The sequence below is a fragment of the Abrus precatorius genome, unplaced genomic scaffold, assembly GCF_003935025.1.
Source record: "Abrus precatorius isolate BTA unplaced genomic scaffold, Abrus_2018 Scaffold8, whole genome shotgun sequence".
NCBI classification, from domain to species: Eukaryota; Viridiplantae; Streptophyta; class Magnoliopsida; order Fabales; family Fabaceae; genus Abrus; species Abrus precatorius.
Window position 1 is genome coordinate 35001277 of NW_020874428.1, and position 27498 is coordinate 35028774.

Genomic DNA, 27498 nt, shown 5'->3' on the forward strand with positions numbered 1-27498 from the left:
ACCTTCGATCGTTGTGTTGTCATCTCACTTGGTCACGGTTTGATTGATACTTTTTTTTATACAATATACAAAGTTGTTGGATCATAAAAAATTGACTAAATACCTGGGGAGCAAGTCAACAGATAAATATGGTTCTGAGCATGTCTCTAACCCTTGTGTCCATAACCCCCTCTTTTAAATAATTCTGAAACTAAATAGTGATAAAATATTTGATTTAATATCTATTTAACATGTAGGAGAATAATTATCTCCCGTTTATAAGAAGATGTAGAAATTGAGGATACTTTTAATTCTCATCATATCTTTATTATTAAGATTTGGTTTGGGTGAAATGAGATTTTGCAATAGTACTTTACCGCTTTAAAATAGTATATAGTTTGGCGTAGACACTTGAGATGTGTTGAACAGCTAGCTTAAAAGAGTTTAGTACTTTACTCCTTCAATGCCACCATTAACTAATTAAAATTGCTAGAAGCATGTTGGCCATTTGCCAACTCAACTATGCCATGAAACACATTCTACTTAAGAATATACAATGTAGACCATCGGCTAACTCGAAACGTTATGTATCAAAAAGAAAGAAACAGTAGGAAAAGAAGAGACTCATTAAATTCTCACCAGAAATTATTATTATAAATATACTATCCTTGAATTTTTTTCAAAAAAAATTCATCTTTTCTAATGTATTAATATTAATAATCTGTCAATACGTTGGCGATTTAATACACTAAAATTTATGCAAAAATATATCGAAGCTCTCGGTTCTAAATTAAATTTACTGGCTATATCACAATTATTGATCATTCCCTTATTTTAAAATTACATCGTTGCTCTGTATGGCCGTATTTTTATAGTAATTAGTTGACATGAGCTAGCACCCAGCTAGCTTCCAAAAGGTCATAACTGGAAGTCATTATTTCGTAGATTGTATTCTCACCATTTGAACAATATAACCTGGTATGGTTGAGTCAACAAAATAATTGTTATTGCTTAATTAATTCATAAGCTAATAATGGTGAAGAGGTATTAATGTAATTGTCTCTTTTACTCAGTACAAAACAACATTGATGTCTTCAAACTCGAGCCAAGTCAGCACCCTTACCGTTTCACTCTTCCTAGCAGATTGGACGTAGAGATCGACTGAGTCTTACGTCAATTAAAAACCAGTCAGAGCCCATTTTTTGTTTGGCCCTAATCTTTAGGTTTTATTTCTTACATTTATTATTATACATGCATTTGTCATTCTTCAAATTTAAATATATTTAAAAAAAAAAAAAACTTTTCTTTCTCAACTGGCTCGCCAGGCCTTGTCTGATGGGCTTCCATCCTTAGGAAAAAGGAGTTATATGCTTTGGGGATGACCAACAAAGAAAAAGAGATATATGCTTTAGGGATATGGCCATGTTTTGTACCAAAGAAAAAGAGGCATATGACGGTGTTCGAAGTGAAAATTCCAGATCTCATCGAAGGGAAAATGCTTTATGAGGTTAAATAATTACGCATTTGCTGAATATGGGGCAAAAAACATCATAATTTCTAGATATTGCTTTATGACAATATGACAATCAATGGTATAATTTTGATCTACAGGGGGGGACATGAAGTGCAGCAAAGCCAAACCCCTTCTTCATTGCTAGGAACTGGTTTAGTATGGAGGTTCATATCATCAGATCACTAACTCCAGCAAATCAGTAGCATCAAAGCAGATAGAGAGAATACCATTGTGTAGGATCGGGACAAACCTTGAGATTTGATATTCTGCCAAGTGAAATCCAATATTAACCAATGAACGCCAAAATGGAGGATAGTAAACAAATTGCATAATCAGATTACATAATAGGCTTAATTCAATCTAAATTAAATTCTCAAAGTGGTAGGCTCAATTTAGACAAACTTCTCAACAAACACTTGTAAGGAAACAAAACAATAACGTTAACTTAATTAAACTTTTATGACAAGTTAAAATTGACTTTATGCTTCAACCATTTTAAAAACTCTCATCTAACTTCGAAAAGTTGAGGAACAAAACTTGATTTTAATTTATAGAAGAAGTTTGATTTATTTTACCTTTTTATTTCTTGTTTTATATATTTTTTTAATAGAAGTTTATCCAAATTATAAACTTTAATACAAGCAGTCAGTTTAAAATGACTATAAGGAAAGAGACCGTCTGTGATTAAATCACCTATCAATGAAATCAATAGTCGACCTTTTCCCTTTTCCCCTTAAAGCAATACATACCAATTAATATACTGAACTTCACAGGCTCTGAAGATAATCTTGAAAGGTATAATACATTTCTAATTTAATAAGTTCCTAATTTCTTGCGGTCCAGGCTTTTAAAGCAATGTTGACACTTGACATATCACCCATAACCATCGGTTCTCATGCGGTTTCATTAATTTAGATTGATCACTTCCATGAGATGAAAGATTCCAGACATAAAATTAAGAGGAAGGAGACTAAAGAGAGATAAAAAAATAGGTTAAGGAATTTTTTCTACAAAAAAATTGAAGTTAGGATATTATTAAAATGAGCATGGCAGCTTCCAAACCAGCCAAAAACATTTAAAAAAAAGATTTGACCCATGGTTGCACAGCACAAGTACACCCAACAATCAGTCACCATCATCATGAAGTTAAGACTTAAGACGGACTTGATATACCTTGATTGTTTCACATGAGAACACAAATATCTTGTTTGTTCATAAATCCCAAAACATGGGACATGGGTTCTGGCTCTGCAGCTAGTCTATAGCTAAAGAGGTGGAAAAGTAGTATCAAGGAAAAAACATTTTCCCATTTTTTTTTCCTTATTTGTTATTCAAAAAACATACGAAAACATCATGAATGTAGATGCATAACCTACACACATATCTAACCAAATTGATTCCAAAATATAAGAGTAAGAAAGCATAATTTTCATGGCTCTTCTAGGTTCACAGGCCATAGGATTATGAAAAGAGATATTTTCAAAGTTAAATAAGCGAGAAATATGCAGTGTCCTTGCATGGTTGTCTACCGTATAGCAATGTGGGATTAGGACAGAGATCACAACAATACATTCAGTGAAACTACAGTCATCATATTAAAACAAATGGCGTAAATCTATTCCACAATTTATATTCTTCTTATGACATTATAAAGCCAATACGAAAGAATAAAGCAATGCGTCTAGTAAAATATTTCAAATTCTTGACGTGGTAAGTTATCTTTTGTTAAGGTCAACTTGTGGGTCAATTTCTCAATAATGTAGGATCTAGGATACACTAGTTTCCAGTAAGCCTATCTCCCAATAAGCCATTCCACTTGCCAAAACCATAAGAAATAAATAAAAAGAGAACATTCCGCAATAAGTGGGAAAAAAAAAAAACTTGTTTGATTTTACCCCTCTGTTTGTTTGGTGCATGAAAATTTCAAAATGAGATTAAACAAACAATATAGCACCAAATGAAATTTAAGGTACCTTAAGAGACAAATGAGATGAATCTCCAGCATTAAGTCCATGAAATCCGACATCATATGATATACTCCCATCAGCTTTGAACAGTCCATAGTTCCTCTCAGAGGAATGCCCACCCTTCTGGTTCTCATTGAACATGGCAAAAACGTATGCCTTCACAACATTTTTAGGCCTATGTGGGGTTCCTTTCCTCTTTGCAAGCCTTTTACGCAAGTTATAATTATAAGTCCTTGCATTAGTTGAATTTGCTCCAGCTTCACTTTGATCTCCATTCGAGGCCCACCCAGTCTCAGTAACTATGACTTCCATTTTGTCAAATCCAGCATTCTCCAAAGCAGCATAAGCTGCATCAATCTGAGCATCAAGCATGTTATCATAGTGCAGATCATACGTTGGATCATAAATTCCCTTTGTTGGTTGAAAAAGTGCATAATTTATATCAATATGTTCAGGATCACTCACGTAAGCTAGAAAAGGGTAAGCATTCAAACAGAAAGGAGACCCAATCTGTTGGAAGAAGTCAAGTAGTGGCTTCATAAACTGATTCACATTATCATTAAATTTACAAGAGGAGGGAGGGTAGGAATTCGCAAAAACGGCAAATGAATTTGCAGTAGAAATCTGAATTAGTTCATCCAGATGAAGTTTCTTCGTAGCATTATAAATATTTTTTACAGCACCTAGAAGAATTCCCCACAGAGAATAGTCCTCCCCACCCAAAACTTCGTTGCCCACAGCAATTCCACGAATGCGTGTGTCAGGAAGAAATGACTGCACGTTGTCTTTTACCCAGTTCAAAGCATGGTCTGCATTCGAACTAAAGTCTTGCAGCTGTCCATTGGTGACTCCAACTACAAGTTCAAGCCCAGTTCCACTAAAGGCCTTGAGAACACTGTGATCAGCGTCGTAGATTCTAACGTTCCTTATTTTTGCTGCTCTGAGAAGAGTAACAACTTCATCAGGCGAGGGGATGTTATTTGCAATCCTCCCATAATTTATACCATAGGTTCCAGTGAATGCTTGCACGGAAGCTGGAAACCAAACAGGGTAGATTAGAGCTCCATTAACATTATGCAGGCAACATAAAATACATGCTAGTAACTTCTATAGCCCCAACATCATTTGGCCAATCACAGTGAGATGAATTTAAATTGGTTCTAAGCAGATTCACATGAAAGGATAAAAGAATAATCTTTAGAAAAGCCAATGCAAAAGACCATCCATAATTCAGAACTAGGAATAGATAGAATTGGAATAATCATCATATATCAAAGGAACAGGGATTCCAAGCGAAATCAGGAAGAGAAGACGCTGATCAATGTAATCACAATGATACCTTAAAATGAAATCAATATGTATATTTTTTAAAAAGGGAATTTAAAACATCTCCCTCAAGAAAGAAAGAAAACTTGATATTATGAGCTTATAAAGAAAGCAACCAGTAGAACCCAATAATACAACAAACAGAAAACAATAAAAAGTTAATCTAAATTCAACCTTCACGAAACACACAAGGGCATAAACACCGATCCATGATGATACAAAATCGACAAAAAGTAGGGAAAAGCCCACATCATAAACTAAGTCAATTAAGTAAAAGCTTTGAAAGAAGATAAAGAAAGTACCAATTGGAGTGAAGAAGAGGAAGAAGGGTATAAAGAAGCTGAGAATCATGATGCGATTGGCGAGGATGATAAAGGAGGGAAAGAGGGTCAAAATGGGAAATTGAAAGAGGGTCAAAATGGACGCAGTGGTCGTTCTTCCGCAGGCATGCCATAAGACGAAGAAGCGCTCCCTGTGTTAGCTGCGTTGAACTACACCTTCACGCTCCCATTTCATTAGTGGGGTAGTTCTGGCAAAGTGAAAGAAAAAATCTTTGGGGGCTTAAAGAAGCGGATCAAGGAAGGGAAGGGAAGAAGGAAGGGAAGGAAAAAGGGAAGAAAAAAGAGGGAATTGGGGGGTTTTATAACAGTGTAAGTGTTGGTGTCAGCAGAACAATGCTAACCGAACTTGTCTTCATTGGTCACTCCCAGTGCACTTCTTCCTCATCCTGCGGTTTTGTGTAAGCTATGTCTGTCACTTTCTTTTTTCTTTTTATTTTTTTTAAAAATTTTTTACGTGTTCAATCCCACAACCTTCCGTTGGTCATCGCCTTTGCACGCGCGCCCCTTTCCAAATCAGGCCATTATGTATTCAAGCGATATTTTAGAAAAATATATTGAATCAATAAAAAACTTAATTGACTTTATTTTGTTTAGATTTGTAATTTTTTTTATAAATTTTAAATAAATCAATTATATAAATAATAGATTAGTTTCATTTGAATTATTAGATTGGTAACTTATATATTTTTTAATTTAAAATATAAAAAACTATAAATATTGTATAGAAATACATATATTTATCATAAAAATTAATAATATTCCTAAATTTAGAAAAATATTAGTTTATATGTGCATATATATATATATATATATATATATATATATGATTGATTTTGTTTCAAAAAATATAAGTGAATTTTGATTTTGATTGGAAGTGAGTGGAGGAAATGAGAGCTCTAAATAATTAATGTATATTTTGTTTCTTTATATTTATAATTCTTTTTGGATGAAAGTCTTGTAAAAAAATAAAAAAAATAATTGTCATGTAATTTTTTTAATATCTTATCTTTTACTAAAAACGAAAAAAAAGAAGAGAAAGTGAATTCTATAATTTTGTTCTTACGCTTATTACAATTATTTTGGAGGATGGATGTTGGCTATTTTTCAATTTGTTATGTTTTAATATTAAATAATATAAAATACTTTTGAAAAAACATGTTAAGAATTGGGTGGTGTAAAAAATATGTTTTATCTAAATTATTTATATATATATCTAAATAATTAGGTTTTTATTTATTTTTCTCGATTCATTTGTCATTTAAACTAAACTATAAATATTTAGCAAATAAAATATTTAAATGTCAATAAAGGCATAATCATGGGTGTTTTTATCACGTGATAAAATTTTATTAAATGCTAAAATAGAAGTGGCAAAAAAATTTATAATTAAAAAAAGTTAAATAATTATTATTATTTTTTTAAATAAGATAAAAATTTAAAATAACTATAAAAAAATATCAATTTAATGAAAATTTAAGCTGGATGTGGATGAATTTGTCTCAAAATTTAGACTTGCTGCTAAATGTGGAGGCTTAATCACATATGTTAAAGGAGATTTTGTGGCTAGTTTTCAAAGCAATTTAAAATCTTGTTCTCTCATAGTTGTTAAGTTATGGAGTTTTTTTTTAGAGATCAAATTTGTTCTTCAGTAAGATTTTGAACTAATTTAGATATAAAATGATTGTAAATAAGTTGTGTCTCTGATTTTGAATGTATAAGATTATAATCATTTCTTATTTTCATTGCTAAAGAGTATCAATTGTATTAGGATTAGTTTCTCTACTAAATAAGCTAACAGATAAATTAACTAAAGTTGGTTTAAAAATCTATTTATTTTTATTTTTTATATAAAGCTCTCCTTTTTTGTGACTTTTTATTAGAATGGATACTTTGAGTTTGTTCTTATTGTTTGAGTTTTTTTTAACTCTATTTATCATAAAAAAAATAAAAATATAATTATCAATTTAACGGTGTATAACTTGATAGTGTTGTGAAGTACTTGTTTTACATCGCTTTCTAACTTGTATGGTGTACCACTTTTGTATGTGATAATATGAACAGGGTGACAGCATAACATTAAAAAGGTATCGTTTTGATAAAAAGAGAAAAGAACATAATATCTTTTAATACCTGAAACGATCAGGTACCACAACTTTGCCAATTTATTAGAATATATCCCAGTTTCTGTAAAACTTTGCCAAATTATTTTATCAATCGGGTAATATTGTAAATAATAGAAGGTATCATTTCAATAAAAAGAAAGAAAATAATATTTGTGAATTTAACATATAACTCCTTACTTTTTGTGTGCCATGAAAAATGTGAGCGAACAAATGAACTTAGAATTAAGCTTGATTCATAGTTTTTGACATATTTAAAATTTCAAACTTATAATTGTTATATTTTGAATTATGTTGACCCAACTTAATGTTCTACAACTTTCTGCTTTTTAAAAAATATAAATTAATTATAAGACTTTTTAATTTTAGAAAGATATTTGAAAGAGATTATGTTAAGTTTTTAAAAATAATTTTAGAAAGATATTTGATACCATAAATTCTTATTATAAGAACTTATTAAAATTTTTAATTTAATTATTTATTTAAATGTACATTTAATGAATATTTTACTCAAAAATAATATTTTATTTTAAAATATATGATATAAAATTTATCTTACTCCTATTTTTTACATTTATGGTTACATGATTTAAATATATATATAATATTAAAATTAATATATAATATTCACTAATTAAAGTCGATCCCTTCTATCCTGTAAGCATCCCTGCTGAACATTCTTATTAAATGATTGAATAAAATAGATCAATGATTATATGATAAGATAATTTAAGGAATTACAAAGACTCAATGAACTATGGAAAAATAGGAAATTTTGAAACGAAGAAAGAATTATGAAATTCTATTATTTAGAACGAAAGTACAAAGAATTGTGAATTATTATGTAAACTTTGCTAGTTTTATTTATTTATTATCTTACAATCGCTATTTATTCTCTTCTATCATTATATTTAAATGATTTAATATTATTTTATAATTTAAAATAATTATATTTCTCTCAATTTAAAATGTATAATATTTCTTATTATTTTTTGTATATCATTCTGCTTTTTAAGTTTCTTTCCTTTCATTTGCATTTTAACATATAAGTTATCGGAAATGGTTATTCGAAAAGCGCGTGTTATTCACCGGAGGAAAGCGGGTGGAAAGTGGGGTAATACCAAAACATACGCGTCATGACGTCGGCGAGTGGGAATCCGAGTCGAAGTGGTAACTCACTCACTCATTCCCGAGTCAGTCCGAGTCAAAGATAAACTCCATTCTGTGTCTGTCAGAGACAGTCATGTGACCACAATTCTCAAAGAATAAATCACGTGACCAACCAATTGAATGAATCTGATCCCTCCTCACCAACGTTCAAAAGGAAACATAGTCTTCTGAATTCCGATGCGGGATACCTCAACTTCATCCAGGTTTGGTAAAGAAAAGAAAAAGAGGAAAAATAAAATGATGATTAAGTTTAATGATAATGAGAAAAAATTGTTGCGTAGAAACAAAAACTAAAGTAGACTAATTAGTATAATTAATAGGTATTATTATTGTTTCCAGAATAAGACGTCCCAACTCCCACCAATCGCATATAGCTTATGCTTTCGTTACTGTCAAAATTAAGAGATTTTTTTTTCAATAATTAAATTTCGTAATCACGAAATCATAAGAGAACGTTCTTTTCCCTTTAGATGCAGTAAAAGAGAACCGTTTTATTGTAGCGCAAAAAATTACCGTCATTCAGTTATTTTCAATTCTTAGATATTTTCAATGTGCTAAAATACCCACAATTCTATTCTGAAAACATTTTCAGGAGGTGTTTGAAAGTTTTGAATATAATTTATGTTTTATCTTATCATATAAACGCTTTAAGTTAAATGGCTTACCTTCTATAAACTCTTAGTTTTGAGTCATTTTAAAAGTTTAACTCATCAAGATGAGTTTATTAAATTAAGTTGTGTGTAACATTTGTTGAAAAAGTAGTAGATGAACTAAAGACATTGATGAGTGAATTAAATTATGGGTAACTTAGCCAGCAAGGCAACTTCAGAGAAAAGCAAATAGCCACGTGTACTTGGTTGACTTGAGTTGCCGGTTAAAAAGGTTGGAAATTGTGTGTTTGCATAACGAGTAAACTCAAGCTTATGTGCACTTTTCACACTATGTTTCGACGGAATTAAAATAAAAATGAGAAAAAACAAATAAGAAAAGGACAAATAACATTCTTTATTTAGTTGGAGAAAGTAGAGAGAAAAAGGTAATAACAAGTGACTAATTTTTTTATTTTATTAAAAATATATGATAATTATTTATTACTTTTTTATTCATCTAAATAAGTGAATTTTTTTTATTTTCTATTTTAACGTCCAATTTTTTTCATTTTATTTATACTTTGTTTCGTATTTTTCTTTCTACTTGACTCCACATCCAAACAAAGTTTGAAGAACCAACAATGTTCAGTAGCTAAAAGCACTCGGGCATCTTTTATAAGTTTCTCTCCAATTATGATATCATTAGATATGAAAACTTCTAGTGGTAAAGATGGACACATTAATGGTCCAACTAATTAAAATAGAAAGAAAAATGATAAAATAAATTATAATATTGCATTTTTGGTGTCATTGAGTCACGAATAACATCTATATAATAATGCCTTCTTTCTTCTTTGAGTCAACTTGGGAAATAGTGTATGAACATAGCTCTAAAAGCTTCCAAAACTTGAGTCAAAGTTTTTCCAATTTTGGTTATTCGAAAATAAGCTTACACACTATATGGGAAAGAAAACAGCGGTAACTTAAAATAGCAGCAGCCTGCGGGAGAGTACTTACTTAACCCTTAACACAACCAATACTTTGTTCTATAAGTTTGTTGTATAGCTCTTTTCGCTTTTGGGGGAAAAGTTGACTTAAAAGGCTTAAATTTCTATTCAATATGCGATCATATCTTTGCATATTTTCTCTACACAATTTATTGAAAAAAATTTGACTGTGGAGTTGATCAAGTACATTTAGGTGTGTTGGTACATAATATAATAAGGAAATAATAAAATAGATAAATATAAAATTTAATAAGAAAATGATAAGCTTTTATTCTATTTTATATATTTGATGTATATAAAAAAGTATAAATTATATTTAAAACATATAATATTATATTATTTTTTAATGTTTGAGATGAATAAAAATATAAATTATATTTAAATAAAAAATCACTCTTTTATCAAAAGTAAAATATTTTTTTAAAAATAAATAATTTATTTATTTTTATTTTGAATATATATATATGAAAATTTTTTATAATTAAATTTATTTTTAGAAAAAATTATAATTAGAATAAAAAATTTAAAATGTATTTTATACATTGATTAGAATTTTGTTACAATTTTTTAAAATGTACTTTCCTTTAAAAAATATGTATACTTTTTAAATATATATATATATATATATATATATATTAAAAATGTTCATATAATTTTGTTATAGAAAATATTGAAAAATAATATAAAATATGAATAAAAATGTAATAAAAATTATTCTATCTTAATAATTCTTAGTCCATCACTCTTTATAGAATAAATATTTGAATTATAATAGAAAAAATTTTCATATTTTGATAATTCTTAACCAATCACTCTTTTTAGAATAAAAATTTAAATTATGATAATAAGGTAATATAACTTTACAAGATAAACTGTTATATCCAGTTAATGAAAAAAATATAAAAAATAATATATATTTCTTTCAGTATTTTTTATAAAAAATAAAATGAAACATTTTTTTATATCTTAAGTATAAGAAATATATGATAATTTTAAGATATATTAATCATAAAATTAATTTATACTATTTTTTATTGTTAAATGTATGTTTAGAAGTAATGACTACACTAATTATACTATTTAATATTATAATTATTTTTAAAATAAAATTTATATTTATAAAAAAATAATTAGTTTCTTTAGTCTTAATGATTTAATCTTTTTGCTAGTAATGATTTATTTTTTTTTTCTTATAAAAATAATCCAGAGCAATTACTTTGGTTTAACTGAAGCAATTTAGATTAAAGCTTAAAAACCATTAAGACCCCGAAGCCAAAGCAGATATATACTGTAATTAAGCACGACCAATAGAAAAAATTAAGACTACTTGAGAAGGTGGAAGCGCTTTAATTAAAACACTAGAATGCACCCAATAATGAATATAAAAGCTAAGTTCTAAAACGAACTAGAGAAAGAGCTTTAACAGTATGCTACACTGTTATGCCTCCCTTTTCCTTTCCTAAACACTTAATCAGTAAGGACAGTGTCATAGGACTGTGAAAAAGTAGTATGATCATAATCTCATCAACAATGACTTCCTTTAGAGCTGGCTTGAGAGTCCAGTGTTTGGTTTAATAACTCAAATTGTAAAGAAAGTAGCTTTTAGCCTCATCAATTGTTCTCAGCCCACGTAAGAGAATCTGCTTTTTACGTCTTCCCATTGTTGATTTCAAAAAAAGGTAACCATGAGCGAAGCACACTTTTGTGTGTGCGCGTGTGCGTGTGTGTGAGTGAGTGGGGCAGTGCTTTATCTTAAGGGCTTGAAGACCCATGTAAATCAAATTATAAGAACCCAAAATACCATGAATCAGCATCTCACCTGGAAATTACTAGTTATTATACATGTTTGAGAATGCCAAGCGTAGATAAAGTCCTTTTCCAGAAAATGTTCCAGCTATTTGAGTATTTCACGGCTCATTGGTTATACTTGATTTTAGTGAAGCTTTAAGTTTCATCCCTTTTACAATGGTTCGGTTGGTAGGGATCTGAATGATCACATATGACCGGATAGTAAATTAAAGATTTTTTTAACCAGAATGAGTTTATACATATAAAAGTAATAATTTTTAATTAAAAAAATATATTTATTATATTAAAGACATAAAAATATAATAAATACTTTTTTCCATATAAAATTTTACTTTTAGTTACCTAAACTCTACTCTTAATATTTTCCATAATTTAATAGTTGAAGGTAAAAAATCTTTGTTGGATGGCATACAAGTCAACTTTCCCTGGTCAATTAGCATCCTCTCACTCAATTGAAACTTGGAAGAGGTTGTGCCACCAAGGATGGTGGTACTTTTCAATGACCATAATACCCTTCAGGATCTAAAAATTGACTAGATCAGATTACAGAATCCAACAACCTTATCCTTAAAGGATTCCGAAGGGTCATGCCTTAAGAATTTTCAGGCCCAAAGTACAGGAAAATAAGGAAATTTTAAAAGTGGAAAAAGGAGAGGCAAAAAAGAAAAAGAAAAAAATGGCAACAAATTTCCTCTCAACTGCAAACCCCTTTTGTGTACCATCTTCATCATCATCATCATCATCATACTATTTATCATTAGCAACACCAATGTATGTTTACCACCCTATCAAATGCAGTGTCAAAAGGCAACTAACTAATTGCAAAGCAATTAATCAGCCAGCATTACATCCTCCAATTCTTACCAAAAGAGGCCTATCCGTCAGTTTTTTCACCAGCTTTGTGCTTTCATTGGTTGGTGAGGATGCTAATGCTGCAATACTTGAGGCAGATGATGATGAAGAGCTCTTGGAGAAAGTAAAGAGGGACAGAAAGAAGAGACTTGAGAGACAAGGTTTGATCAATTCATCCACCAAAGAAACAGGTCTCATCCTGCAAAAATTACATATTGCTTTTCCCTACATTATCTGGTGAATATGGAATGATGCAATCTTAACATCTTTACCTAAAGATGACCAATAATGTACATTATTGGTTTGTCCTATTATGTGTTTCCTGAAATATGAATTTCATTTTCATGTTCCTTTCCTTGAATTGATTGACTTTGTTCACACTGGAATGCAAATAAATTTAAGTTACATTCGTAAATTAGAGTCTGCTGGGGCTAGCAGTAACGTAATTGAACCCAATTCCTGAGGATCTCAAACGAACAAAAATGTCTTATAAAGTGAAAAACTTGGATTCCTGTTCTATTGTATGTTTTGTCAAATATTGTATTAAATTTAGTTTTAATGTAATCTTAGTGTAAAACATTTTTACAGTATCATCTAAGTTTTTTTATTGATATCTCATTTAATGAGTGTAAATGTGTTAGCAGTTACAATAGGTGTCGAAAAGTCGTTATATGATGTGCTAGCACTTCATTGGTGTAAAGCTTTTTTACACTAACTTTGTATAAAATTGAAATTCATATTTTATTTTGTTACCCGTTTCTGTCACGAATTCACAAATATTAATTGAATCGCTTATTCCCTGGTAATGCAAATAAATTTTCTATCGGATTAATAAATGTGAAATAGTCCATTTCTTAAGGATCTCAAGTGAACAATAGTTCCATGTGACTGATATTTGAAGCTGTCCCTGATTAGGTTGTATTGTGAAAGGTTATTTTTTACCATCAGCAATTGAACAAAACTACAAATTTCAAAAGAAAGTTATTTCTTCTCCGCTTCTTTAAAGATTGTAAGTTGTACACAGTCCTAGCTTAGGGAATAAAGTAATAGATTAAGAACGAGAGATAGAACTAGTGTTTCTCTTTCATGGTGAACTCCTATCCCTTTTTCATGTAATCTTTTGTTCAAATTTTTTTCATGAAACCAAACACATAAATTTTTTTTTGGGTAGAATAAGAGAAAATTTTCAGGCTGATTCCTTCTTCTCTAAATTCTCAAATTCAGCCAGGACAATCTTCCCGAGTGACTAAGCATCTCAAAATTAAACAATATTTGCAGGGTATCTTCAGGACCTAGTGTATAAACTGAGTGAAGTTGGTCAAGCAATTGAAAAGGATGATCTACCTAGAGCTGGTTCTGTCTTTGGGAGTGGCACTGATACAGATTGGGTCCAAAAAGCTAATATAGCTTTGAATAAGGTAAGTCTGATATCTTGAACGGTTTCCTTCATTATGAACATTTTTGTTATGCAATCTTTAATAAAAAAATTAGACAAAAATGTATCATTAATTAAATACTATGCTAACATCAATCATCTAATTACCCTCTCAATCATTTAATTTACAGTAGATTTTCCTCTTCATAGTTAAATTCTCTTATAGTTGTATTAGACTGAATTTTCAGAATCGAAGAAAACTGGTGCCTTCATTATCAATTTTAAAAGATTAATCATTTTGGTTGGTGGATTTTTTGGAGAAAGTTTATATTTATCTATTATTTATTTAAACTTCTTCATAACTGGATACCTCACAGTTTGCGGGTAACCTTTTAACAGATGAGTTCCAGTCCTGAAGAAAAGACTGAGGTGGACACATTCAATTCCTCACTAGCCTCATTGATTTCATCAGGTGAGTTGCATGTAACTAAGAATCAAGATTCACACAAAACAGAAAAACACACCGGGAAAAATATCGCCTGTATGCAACCTTGTTAATAGACTCTTTTAAGAAGCCTTCATATATAAATGGTTTCTGTCTTTGGCACATATATTTGTGCAAGTAATTTGCTAACGTAATTAAGAGTCAGGGGGCTCCAAGATTCCTTGTGCTAAGAACTTAGTTCTGGCTTTTATTTTTCTGGCAGTTGCTCGGAATGACATTGAGTCCTCCAAACTTGCCTTTGTGTCTTCGGCCAGTGCATTTGAGAAGTGGACCTCCTTGACAGGGTTGGTTGTTCAACTTAAAGGGCTTTGAGCCTTTGAGGGAAGCTACAAGACATTTTATCTCATCTTACAACTCACTCATAAAAATAGAGAATTCCATTAAATTTCCTTTCTGGGTCACATAATTCATGTCTTGGGGGGAATCCCGTCTCAGATTATCTATTACCGCTAGAAAAAGACCAATACTCATCGTTCGTTGCTCACACAAAACTGCAATTTTGACGTCGTCGAGAATTTAACAAGATTTATTTTTTCGTTCAACGAACAGCGCAAATGGAAGGTCTTTCAAGTTGTTGTAGGGTGATTAAATTGTGGTTTTGGTCAAAGAGAGAACCAGCTTTTGTTATTTGCGGTTCCACTGCTCCCACGCCTTTATTTGGCCTTTGCCACGCAGAAGAAACAGAAAACAAGCAGGGGAGGGCCATGACTCGTGCAATATCAATACTCAAGGCTGATAGTGATTATGATTATTGTTGTTGTTGGTGGTTGTTTAACAGTAGAATGAAAACATAAATAAATACCCCCGTTGTAATGAATTAAAACGGTCAGAGCCTTTATTCCAATAAGATTGGAAAGAAACTTTGATTGGACCGGTCTTCGGCCCAGACAAATGGTAGTAAACAACATCCACGAACCTGATAAAACCCGATAATAGTTTATCACGTCCTTACATGCTTACAGGTCCACAACACAGTACAAGTATCTTACAACACAATGTTACGAAGGGGGAACTAGAAGCTACACGTCTCTCCAATACATAGAAGGATGGTACATATAGGGCTACTCTATAATTGTCTATAGTCATTTCAATAAACAATCAGATAACTAACATGACAACAAGAACTACAGTCATCCTCGGACAGATCTAAAAGGGTCAGAATGAGAGAAGAGAAGGCAAGAGTTTATTATATTCCTTATTAGACAGATTTGACTTATAACCAGTTTAACTTCCATTCTCGGTCAAATCCGATTCAGCCTTCTTGTTTATGTCATGAACTTTGTAATGTTCTTCATCATTGACTTTTGTTCCTTCTTTTTCCTTGGTTTCTCCTTCAGACTCGCCAATGCCTCTGTTGTGTTCCTCTTTATTCTCTCCTTCCACTTCAACCTTTTTCTCAGCAGCAGGGGCTGTTTCAGATTTCTCTGCCTCTGCAGATCCACCATCTTTCTTTGTCTCCTCCAGTGGTTGTCCAATCTTTTCTTCATATTTATTCTGAACCACTTCAGAACCTTCAATTCTTTTGTCGTCAAATTTCTCAACTGAGGCATGTAACTCTCCATCAGCAGTCTTGAATTTTTCCTCATCATTAGATATATTGGTATTTTCCCCAGGCTGAGGGGATTCTTTGACATCCGTATCCTCTACTCTCTTCTCATCTTGATTTTCCTTCACAACATTCTTTTCCTGCACTAAATCTTTATCATCCTTAGTTTCATCAGCATCTTGCATTTGCACTTCTTTTGTCTCCTCTTTTTCTTCCTGGGAAGTATCTTTTTTTGAAGCTGATGATTTTTTGCCACGTTTCTTTGGGGGCTCACTTTCAGGTGGAGGAGCCGCTTTGGCCTTCTCACTGATTCTTGCTGATCTTCTCGGGGTCTCACCAGTGCCCCAGTCAAATTCAGATATAGCTGGGCCACCAGGGTTTGATTTCAAATACTGCTCCAGCTGCTTTCTATTGTTGATCTCCTCTCCAGTTGGTGCGGTGAACACAATCTCATTTTTCTTTGGGGTTCCAGACTTTTTTGGAAAGAACTGCAAGGGAAATGATATATGAATAATCTGATGTGCAGAAACATGCAACAAATTAACAAATTTAATACATACAGGATTTTGGTTTAAGGCAAGTAATCCCTAATGTGAAAAATGAGGCTCTTTCTTCACTTCTTTCATATCACAATTACATTCCAGTACTCTTTCGTGCTCATGCAGTTTAAAGTTAAAAGGCATTCATGATTTGAATAGCAAATTAAATGCCTAAGAAAACGTGATTAAAATTGATGTTTCATGCTCTCTTTTTTTCAAATTGTTGTACAAAGTTTTAAGCATATGTCTGCCTAATTAAACATCATAGGCTGTTATAAGCTAGCACTTTTACTGTTAAACTTCAGGAAGAAAGTAGCATGGCACTAAATTAACCTTGTTCAGTCAGAAGGCTTTTCTTTCCCTCTTTAATTCTTCCATTCAGGCTATACCTGGGAAAGGTGAAAATCCACGGAATGGTGTGGAAGAGATGAAAATGTGACCCGATGCTCTTACTGTGACCAAAAAAAACAAAATTGCACACATATAGACTGTATATGAACCATTTACCAATCTAAAATGCAATAATAGAAAGTAAATAGACAACGTCATGCAGTAATAGGACAAAAACCTCTCTTGTAGTTTAATTTTCAGAAGGTGTATGTCCTAGGAAAAATAGGAAAAAGAGCAAGTCTATGGGGAGCTTGGGCTCTAAGGATTCCGACCTTGTGTTCATTAGATCACCTTAAGAGACATGCAATAAATTATTATATAAAATCATACATGATATATGCACATATCTTTAGGATGATCTAAATAACTCAAGGGACATTAATGTAATTTACTTTAAGAAACATGATAAAGGCTGTTACATGGTGGGTTTCTCCTGTGTACAATATGAGGTTAAAAAAGAAATGAAAGACCTAAGGTCAATTTTCAGAAGAAAGAATGCTATCAATGTACCCTTTTGAACACACTACTTCATACATTTCTGTGATTTGTTCATATTTTAAAAGGTCAACACAATTGTTAAAAACTGATTAATTTATGAAGTGTTTTAACTTTTTAAAAAAATGAACCAATCACAAAGACATTGATGGGTGTATTCAAAAGAATGTATTGCAAACATTTTTCTTGTAAAATATGGGGCAATAGAATAAATGGATGTAAATGAAATCGGTAATATTATGAAAGACCTAAAGAAACAAGATTGTTTTTGTTTGCAGTTAATAATTATGAAGTTAATAACATCTTCTTTTTTTTTTTGGTGATTTGTGGAGAGAAGTTATTACATCTTAATTATTGTTGTGTGTACACGAGCTATTTTAACAGTTTACTTAAGGAAAGGTAACAACTCACAAGAAGAAAGTAATAAAAAATGAATGTAAAAACTAGAAAGAACGTAACTATAACAATTTTTCCTCATGATCACAAACCATACACTATTTAACGGGGATTTCTTCAAGCTCATTGAAAGTTAGCCAGAAATAGTAGCATAAAATGTTTATGTCAAATGCCAGACATGATTGTAGCATCTTATGTGTAAGAAAAGGTATTCATCGTACACCATAAGATTTAACTAAAGAACTAAGCAGCACAAAAAGTCACTAGGAGGCATAAAAGCTCAAACAACTGCAGATTAAGCTGATTTCATTGTAAACAATAGTGTCACAAAAGCTGTACAGTTTGCATAAAGCTACATGGCTCAATATCTTATCATGAGTGTTGGAAGTCCAGAGTACAGCTAAACACTAATTCAAATAAGTACTAGGTTACAACTTAAGCCTAGGACAGAGTTAGCTGAACACCTTAAAAACTAAACAGAAAAAGAGGGGGGTTGAGAACAACTGAACAAGAAACTGTGTTGAATCTCAAACATCAAATTATTCAAGATATGTTGTAACTTCAGCAACTTTTACTACTCACCTTTTTCTAGGGAAAGGGGTGTTGTTAAGCTCGTGGGGGGTGATTCTGATATATGAAAAAAAAAAAAAAAACTAATTCATGTTTCCCCAAGAATAGCTACTTGTGACAGATATTTTGGCAAATGTAGAAGGATAACTGTACTTACAATCCTGGAATTCAACCTCATCTACTGTATAACAGAAAACCATACATTTTCATTCTAATGAAATATGAAATGTATTTAAAATACAAGAATTTATTTGTTGAATTATTTGATACCTGTAATTTTTGTGTGTGAAAAAGGAAAATCAGATAATAAGCTCATAATCACAGGGCTAGCTGAACTTCATAAAAATATTTAGAGAAAATCCTGAGAATGATAAATTGTGTTGGACTCAAACATGAAATGACTGAAGATAGTTTTCTGATTCCTGCAACTTCTCTTTTCTCACCTCTTTTGAGGAAGGGGGGTTGTTAAGCAGTGGGAGTTGATTCTGACACAAGAATAAAACTATCATGATCACCCAAGAACGGATGTGTAAAAGATATCTTGGAAAACGTAGAATGATGTCTTTACTCACAAGTAATTCAAGCAAACCCATGTTTGCCTGTCATTTTGAAAAGCAATACTAGAAGTTCCTCTATCATTGGGAAAAAGGAAGTTGTTAGGCAATTGCTCACATATTAGGATTATCCCCAGAACAAACAGACAAACACAACCAACAAGGCAACAACACTAGAACCCGTTATCATGTGGTAAAGCACCTAGAGTTGCCAATATGATAAAATGCCAGACATCCTGGAGTTTCCATGTCCAAATGCAAAATAAGCTCAATAATACAAACACATAATCAAGTCCAAACACATACTATCCATATTGGCAAATTAAAAGAGAAAAAAAAAATCAATATCCAAAGTAATAAATTTCCCCACACAAAATTCTTGTGCTACATGGGCAACAACCTTCTCTAGACACAAATATTAGTTAGAAAGAAGTATAATTTCTTATAACCATGAAATAAATAAATAAACATAATCCTTAGAGCAGGCCTGCAGCAGATATGAATTCAACCCTTCCAAACAGATGTAGAGTTGTAAGCAACAGTCTCACAAAAACTACCAAAATTTCAGACAAGAAATGATAAACCTTTCAAAGGAAATATTACATGACATACGGTAAGTATCCATCATTTCCCTAAACGGAAATGTAAGACACCTCTAGAAAACCCTAACAGGCAACTTAACACTCAGCAGCTAGACAATTTTCTTAATTCAGAAGACAAAAAGCCCAAAGCATTTATGCGAATTTCAAAGCATAAGTATTCAGCAAGTGCGAAGAAAGATAATCAAATCCCTAGGTGGGGGTATACTACCAAGCAAAGCACGAAAACAATGCAAATCACAAAAATAAACGAAATTCACATAAAATTGGAGAGAAAAAAAGCAATTAGAACAGCATGGCATGGAAATTCCCCTAAAATCGAATAGTCAAAGGAGGAGGAAGAACAAAGAATCAGAAGTGGAACCTTCTTCTTCCAACCAGGTGGAGCTGGAAGTTCCAAAGACACAGCTTCTTCCCCTGCACCCGCACCTGCTCCCGCAGCACCAACCTCCTTCTCCACCGAGCTCGCCATTTTCACCTTCAAATTTCCCAAACAAAAAAAAAAAGAGGAAAAGAATAATTTCACAGAACTGAAGAGACAACGACTATACCAGAAACTTAAAATAACAACAACAACAATAATAATATTTTAATCTTTTTTATATTAGAGAAAATTTATAAAATATTGAAGAAAAAATGATGAAGCAAGAGAGGGAACAGAGAAAAATACTTGGAATTTGTTTTGTTTTGATTTTTGCTTTCGTTGGAGAGAAATTGGGTATTTTTGTGTGTGGGTGTAATGTAACAGAGTAAGGTAGAGAGAAGCAATTAAATGTATTATTTAATTAAATAAATTAAACACAGAAGAGACACGTTGTGGAATAGCACAAAAATATGCGCCTCTCACAAAAAGGTTCGAGAAAGCTTCTAACATGATTTTTGTGTTGGGTACTTCCAAGCGTCACAGCCACTCTCTTCTTTTGCCACCTGTCCCGCAAATCCTCCTTTTAAGATTTCTTTGTCATTGTTCAATTATCTTTCAATTGCGTTCCCCAATTTAATTGTTCATGATTTTTGTTTTAAGAAAGTATTAAATAAAAATAAAAATATTTAAAATTTTTATTTGATTAATAGGAAAATATTTAAAAATTTTATAAATGTTCTTGTAAAAAACAGTAATAACCGAAGGAAAAAAATTGTGAAATTATTGATTTGGATTTTTTTTTTGGTTACAAAATGTTGTTATTCAAATTATCCATTTGATGAATAGCATTGACAGCTTTCAAAAAAAAATAAAAATAGCATCACATACGCTGACTTTCACGAGGCAGACAACGTTATTTGTATACTACTACAGCTGAAGCTACGTTATTTTTTAACTATATAATTTTATAGAAAATAATTTTATATTTTTAATATAGTTAAAAAATAATAATTTTAAATACTTAAACTTTTTAATTTTAAATATTATAAGGAGGACCCTGAATAACTTTTAAAGTTATCAAGTTATTAAATTACATACTAAGCTTTAAATTACCAAACTGTCCTTGGGTGAAAGAATGGTTGAGCTTGTTTAGCTTTACGATGGCATTTATGTAAAGGATTTTTAAACAAAATATTATATTATTTTAAATGGAATCGATTATTTGCTATGTATAAATAGACCTTAATTACATAGATGTTTGAAAAATGTATAAAATTATGGTAAAAAATTTAATACGAAAGTTTCAATTTGAAGCTTTAAAATAAATCCATGTGTTAGTTGATTTGATACTAATCTAAACATGCTATTAGAATTTGATTTGCAATGAAAGTTTGATAGAATTAAAAAAAGAGTATTTTCACATAGTTTATTTTGAAATTTCCGCTAATGTTATATACGGCTAGGCCGCTAAGTATTTATCGTCTAAACTACATTCACTACTGATACTTGGGATACCATTTCAAGTGAAAGTGTGTGGATTTTGATTTATTTTTGAGAATTTCAGGTTTTCATTGGATAATGGATAGTTTAAAATTCCATAATTTATTTCAAGTGTTCAATAGCTTAATTTATAAAAAGGAAAGTTATTATGTTTTTTTGTGTGCTTTCTTGATATCTAGCGGCTGCTAACTCTGCGTAACATTTCTTTCATTTATGTTACCAATAAAACGGAAGGACGTGGTCCTATTTTCCCTGTTATACATGCTGTTGCTAGCAGCAGAAATTTAAGAAATGTTTGACAAATATCTGTTGAACTAGATTAACTAATTCAAACTAATCTTAAATTTTGGTAAAGTTATTTACGACAACCTAGTACCTTTACGTACAAATCTCATTCTATCGTTAAATATGGTATCATCAATTCGAACTACAGGCAAACAAATAGCATATTTTCTACTTTCAAAACTTGATTGTTTCTAGTTTGGAAACAAATCACATGACGTTCAGTCCAATCCAAAGCTTGTATTTGATAATTTATGTCCATAATTTTTTAATTATGAACTGAAGCTTTTTTATGGTTCAGATTGCATAAAATTTTTAGAGGGAATAAAAAAAATTAGATTAAGACTACTACATTAAATATCTGGATTTTTCTAACATTTCATGCATATAATAATCGCGGGAAATGCATAAGTTACATCACGTAGTAAACGTTGCGGGTCCGCGCGGTTCGCGTGGATCGTAATTAAGGATATAACTTATTATAACTTTTAAAATATTAATAACACAGTAACATGTTAATTTTTAAATATTTTTTATACGCATAAAAATACTTCTTCAAAATAGATTGTATTCGATTACAATGATTTGTCTTTTCTATACCTTAAAAAAATGTGCAAGTGTCGTTAAGATGGGTTGCTAAAACAAATTGGAAAAAAAATCTAGACCAACTATAATAGTCTAGACATACGTTTAAATAAAAAATTTAATTAAATAATTATTTAATATTTTTATATGAAGGTTTGTTGTACAATTTTAATGTTAAAACTTAATAAAATAAACTAAAAAAGTTATGAAAATATTTTTATAAACTCTTTATGTACTTTTCACATGCAAAATAGGTAGATTTGAAATTATGGTGTTAAATCCTATAAAATCCGGTGAAAGAGTTATCTATAGTGGTTTAGTTATAAAGTAAAATATCTAATAATGAGAATCAGGGGTAAATGTTTTTTTTTTTTGTCAACAATAGGTGAAAATATTAATGACCTTATGAATGGCAGATAGAATGGGCCGGGCCCAATGCAGTGATGCATAGTCAGCCGGATAACTGAAGTTGGAGTTATAGAGGGAGACTTGTCCATAAAAAACAGTCATTCAGTGAGTAGGTGTGTGTTTAGTTTCATTATTCTTAAAAAAATTGACTTTTATTATTTTATGATTTATTTTAATTTTTAAAAGTTAATTTTTAAAACATAGACCAAATTTCCCAAGTTTTGAAGTTTTTTCTTGGTAATACAAGATTAATGAATGTATAGAAGAAAGAAGTACAGAAGAGCAAGTATAACCAAAAATTAGTCCATTAAGCATATTTGTCGATTGTTAAAATAAAAGATATCAAATAATATTTTTATATTTTAGAATATTTTTTAAAGATTATATATATATATATATATATCAAATAATATCTAAGACCATTTTAAAATATATTTTTGGTTCCCTCGTAATCTCATGATTTATCTCTTTATCTAGTTAGTATTATTAGTATATATAAAATTAGTGTTTATGAATATATACAATATGTATATTTATACTATATTAAAATACACGTTTAGTTTTTATTATTGAGTATCATTTTATGAATTAATTATATACTTTAAAAAACTGTGCTTGCTATTTTTTAACGATATTAAAATGTTCAAAATATCCCTATAAAAAATTAGATGTAAAATTTTTTAGTAAAGAAAAAAACGTAACAACAAGAATTATTCTGTCTATGACTACGACTACTGTTATATTATTAATCACAAAATTAATCATTCAAAACACTTGAAATTGTGCATATATTATATTCTTATTCTAATTAGTAATGTAACAGAAAAAAATTATTATATAGTCGTGCACAAATAATTAAAATTAAAAATTTTAAATTTGATCATTATTGTAAAAAATATCTTTTACTTTTATTTAAAAGAGTAATTTCACCTTACATTTCTCTTATTTTGCACGTGCTCTTGTGTGTAAGGACATAATAAGACAACATCAAGTATTAAATTAAAAATTTAGATAATTTATATTTAAAATGATTATTATTTTTAATTATCAACATTCATAATAAAATTTAATAATTACCTGTCAACTATAATTTGTATGCTTTAGTAATAACTTATATAAACAAATCATAATTACTGATGTACCTCAACTTTTAAATATGATATCTTTTTTATTTCTATTTATAGCACAAAAGTAGGCTTATAAATTTTTTTATTAATGCAACAAATAAAATATAAGTAATTTTTACACTTAAACACAGCTCTCATTTAGTTGTTATACAAAATAATTATTAAAATAAACAAAAAATAAATAAAATGGTATAATTTTAAAAATATTATCAAATGTAAAAATTAATTCAAGTTTAAATCTTGTATTTTAGTGCGCTTATTCAATCAGACCAATCAACTTTACTGGTTTTAATTTCTTGTAGCCTTCTTCAACAAAATTAAAAGTTTACTTCAATAACTAAACCCTAGCAATGTTTATTATACAAACTATTGATATAAAATTTTAATGTAAATAAAAGGACAATGCTACAAACAGCTAAGATTTTGTACATAAGTTTTGTCCCGTAAACGTAAGTGTGCTTTATTTTATTTTCAAAAAGACTACAAATATATACTTTAAAGCATCCGCATCTAGGCATAACACATGAGGTGGTGGTGTGTAGGAAAGTTTGACAAAGTTTATACAGATTCTCAAGTTGTGGTTGCCACAGGTTTGAACATTAAAGCATGTCATTCTCAAAATGAAGTATTGTTTCCTTCGAGACACCAACTTAAGAACCCAGCTATAGTTGTACCCAGGCAAGATACATCAACTCGAAGCATCCTTCACTGACAAAAGTCTCCACATACGCGCGCGTCTCTCTCTCTCTCTCTCTCTCTCTACTCTATACTCTATAGTAGTCACACACGGTTTTAAATTGCATGCACTATTGACACACTATACTAGGTATCTAGAAGATGAACATGCATTATGTATGTCCGAAAGCATGCAAGAGAAAACGAGGTCCGTGATTAGATAACGCGTTTCACAGTTCATACGATGACTGTGAGAAGGATGCATTGGTTGGCTATCCTTAAATCCGTGTTTGATGTGGGTTTTCTGAAAATACTATATTGATGTTTGATTTTTGTTTTTGGTACACTATGTTCGTGTGGTTTGTTAAGCTCTTGTACAAGTTTGGATGAATCATTCGTGCTCATCGTGCTGTTGAAGTAATTCCAAATGCTTGCTCTTGAAACATCAAGAGCCAACTCACAAGTAGTCCACACTTCAAACGTTTTTTCAAAGAAACCACTTTTTGAAAGGTCATAATTTCAGGAATGCTATTCCTTCTAGCGTGGATTCCTCCCTTTGTAATTTATCTTAGCGTTCATATATAGAGATTCCAAAGCAAGATATATCATAATGTGCCTAGCTTTGTTTGCCATATTGATGCTTTATTTCAGATACTATTATGATATACAAGAAACCTATCGAGTAGCTAGCTAGCTGGGGGACACAATTATACGGTGAATGATAAATATATTTGAATAAAGAATAGTTGAATCCACTTAATTCGAGAGTAGCATTAATATCACACTTTTTTAAATATCTCATTTACTTTTTATATATTGTTAGATGAACTAATATGTGAGTGCCATCAAACAACCTAGACTACATTTTATTTAATGAAACTAACATATATTACAAAAAATATATATATTAACAATTTAAGATTCAATTAATTTTTATTAGAGTAGATTTTTTAATGAAAATTAAATTATCAGTGAGGCATTATAAGTTTATATTAACAACGTGATATATTAAATTAATAAATAATTTAATTAATTTAATATTAATTTTCTTCATCACATTACTCCTTTTATAAATATAATTTATCTGTGAAATACAATTACAGCTAACCAATGGAATTGGAACAGGGCCCATCTTCTAATCCATGGGTACATGAAGGTATATTGTTAACCATGAAAGTAATTTTTATCGTGTCGGTATAAACTGATACGTATAATTTCATGGGCAGGAGCTTTCCTTCTAAAATTTGCCCAATGGGCAAATGTTAAGGGGGAAGAAACTGAATTAGAATCCAATTCGCAAATTCCAGTTCCTACCTTTCTGGACTCGAGTTGGCAATTATTCGGCCATGCTTAAATTTGAGTTTATCCCTTCCAGTGCCCTTGATAGATTAGCCTTTTAGGCTTTGTTTGGAGGGGAGGAAAGAAAAGATTTGAAGAAAGGAGGAGGGAGAAAGATGTTAAATTCATGTCTTGTTTAAATGTTTAATATTGAGAAGAGGGTGATAGGAAGTTTAATTATATAAATAATTTTAAAATTAATATTTTATTTTATTTTTTTAAATTATCACTTAAAACACTAACATTTAAAAAAAAGTTAAAAAAAATTCTATTTATAAAATAATATGAAAGAGTGGGAAGAGAAAACCCAAAAAATGGAGGAACTCAAAAAATAAACTTTTAGAGGATTTAGAAAAACTTTTAAAACCTTTCCCTCCTAATTAAGTAACTCTCAAATAAGATTAATCTCCTTTTAATCACTCCTTTCCCCTCTCTTTCTAAACTTAACTCCCAAACATAGCCATAAAGTACAATTGGCAAAGTGAATTATTTGATAAAAATAGTTTGATTAAATTTATTAAAATTAATTTTGCATTTTTTCACCCAAATTATTTATTTTTTTAAATTGAATAATATAAAATATGAATTGAAATTAAACTTTAACTTTTATTTTTATAATTTAAATAAAAGTAAACTTTTTAGTACGGTTTGATAAATCTTAAAACTCGAACCAAGCTAATGTCTAAATCAAATCAAATAACCCGTTTTGATACTTCTATTTTAAAGAGCTTTGTCGTAACCTTTGTAGGAACAATGACACATTATAATACTCAAACCATGTGCGGTTGACTTCATGATTTAACGTTAAGTTTCAAGCCTGCGAAACCAACAGTGTAAGTGTAGAAAAAAGTCAAAAGAAACGGACAAGGAGAACTTAGAAGTTATATGGCTCGCACCAATAATGTGGTTAAAATCTATGTAATCATGTTGCTGATTAATTATAAAAAAACCGAATTACAAGCGCGATCAACTTAATTGATTTTGACGGATCGAAAATTCCCTCCCACTTTTAACATTAATATAAGAATTATAATATAATCTCTAGTTCAGGTAGTTAAAGCAACCACTTTTTGAAGTACTAGGCAAAATCTGAGGAACTGTCCAACTCATACAAACTCAATCAGAAGTACAATTTTAGGGGGGAAATTATAGAAAAAAGTTTGTGAAAAATGAATGAGAATCTCATAGATGATTGATCTCTCTCATTTAATTTGAAGTTATTGCCAGTTATGTATCTTTCTCTAGAAGGTAGAGAAATTCAAGAGTGGTGTGGATGTTTGCTACACGTACACCTTGCTGTTCGAAAACGACACCTACTCTTTCCTAAACCTCATAAAAAGATAAAAATGAATGCTCTCTCTTCTCAAATGTAATGCATTCATTTCATATAATCAAACCAAAAATTAAAACCGTAATTTTATAAAATTAAACTAACATGAATCAATAAATATACTCTCTACTCAAATTTAAAATATCCCACAGTGCCACGTGGTATCATTATATGTTTTTAAGTTTTTAAATTTATTATTTCGTATATATTTTACTAAATCTTCATTTATATGTTACTTTTATGGTA

At 30.4% G+C, this 27498-nt stretch overlaps 3 protein-coding genes across 5 annotated transcripts; 1 reads left to right on the forward strand and 2 right to left on the reverse strand.

Moving 5' to 3' along the window:
* Positions 1-965: 965 nt before the first annotated feature.
* On the reverse strand, positions 966-5530 carry LOC113847291 (glucan endo-1,3-beta-glucosidase 14-like). Its single transcript, XM_027476294.1, has 3 exons — positions 5088-5530; positions 3466-4493; positions 966-1758 (listed from the first exon to the last, which is right to left on the reverse strand). Exons 1-3 carry the CDS (start codon positions 5134-5136, stop codon positions 1675-1677), a joined length of 1161 nt encoding a protein of 386 aa, XP_027332095.1. The 5' UTR covers positions 5137-5530; the 3' UTR covers positions 966-1674.
* A 6917-nt stretch (positions 5531-12447) lies between these two features.
* Positions 12448-18573, forward strand: LOC113874955 (thylakoid lumenal 16.5 kDa protein, chloroplastic-like). 2 transcript variants are annotated; one of them, XR_003506119.1, is made up of 5 exons: positions 12448-12865; positions 13953-14092; positions 14449-14521; positions 14757-15729; positions 16381-18573. XR_003506119.1 is itself a non-coding variant. In XM_027513291.1 (4 exons), exons 1-4 carry the CDS (start codon positions 12499-12501, stop codon positions 14864-14866), a joined length of 690 nt encoding a protein of 229 aa, XP_027369092.1. In that variant the 5' UTR covers positions 12448-12498; the 3' UTR covers positions 14867-18573. The 2 variants fall into 2 exon arrangements, 1 of the variants encoding a protein (XP_027369092.1); XM_027513291.1 differs by having other exon boundaries at positions 14757-18573.
* Positions 14557-20445, reverse strand: LOC113874954 (methyl-CpG-binding domain-containing protein 11-like). Of its 2 annotated transcripts, XM_027513289.1 has the most exons (3): positions 20314-20445; positions 20008-20121; positions 14557-16588 (listed from the first exon to the last, which is right to left on the reverse strand). In XM_027513289.1, exons 2-3 carry the CDS (start codon positions 20113-20115, stop codon positions 15779-15781), a joined length of 918 nt encoding a protein of 305 aa, XP_027369090.1. In that variant the 5' UTR covers positions 20116-20121; positions 20314-20445; the 3' UTR covers positions 14557-15778. The 2 variants fall into 2 exon arrangements, with proteins under 2 accessions (XP_027369090.1, XP_027369091.1); XM_027513290.1 differs by lacking the exon at positions 20314-20445 and having other exon boundaries at positions 15371-16588; positions 20008-20170.
* Positions 20446-27498: the final 7053 nt, after the last annotated feature.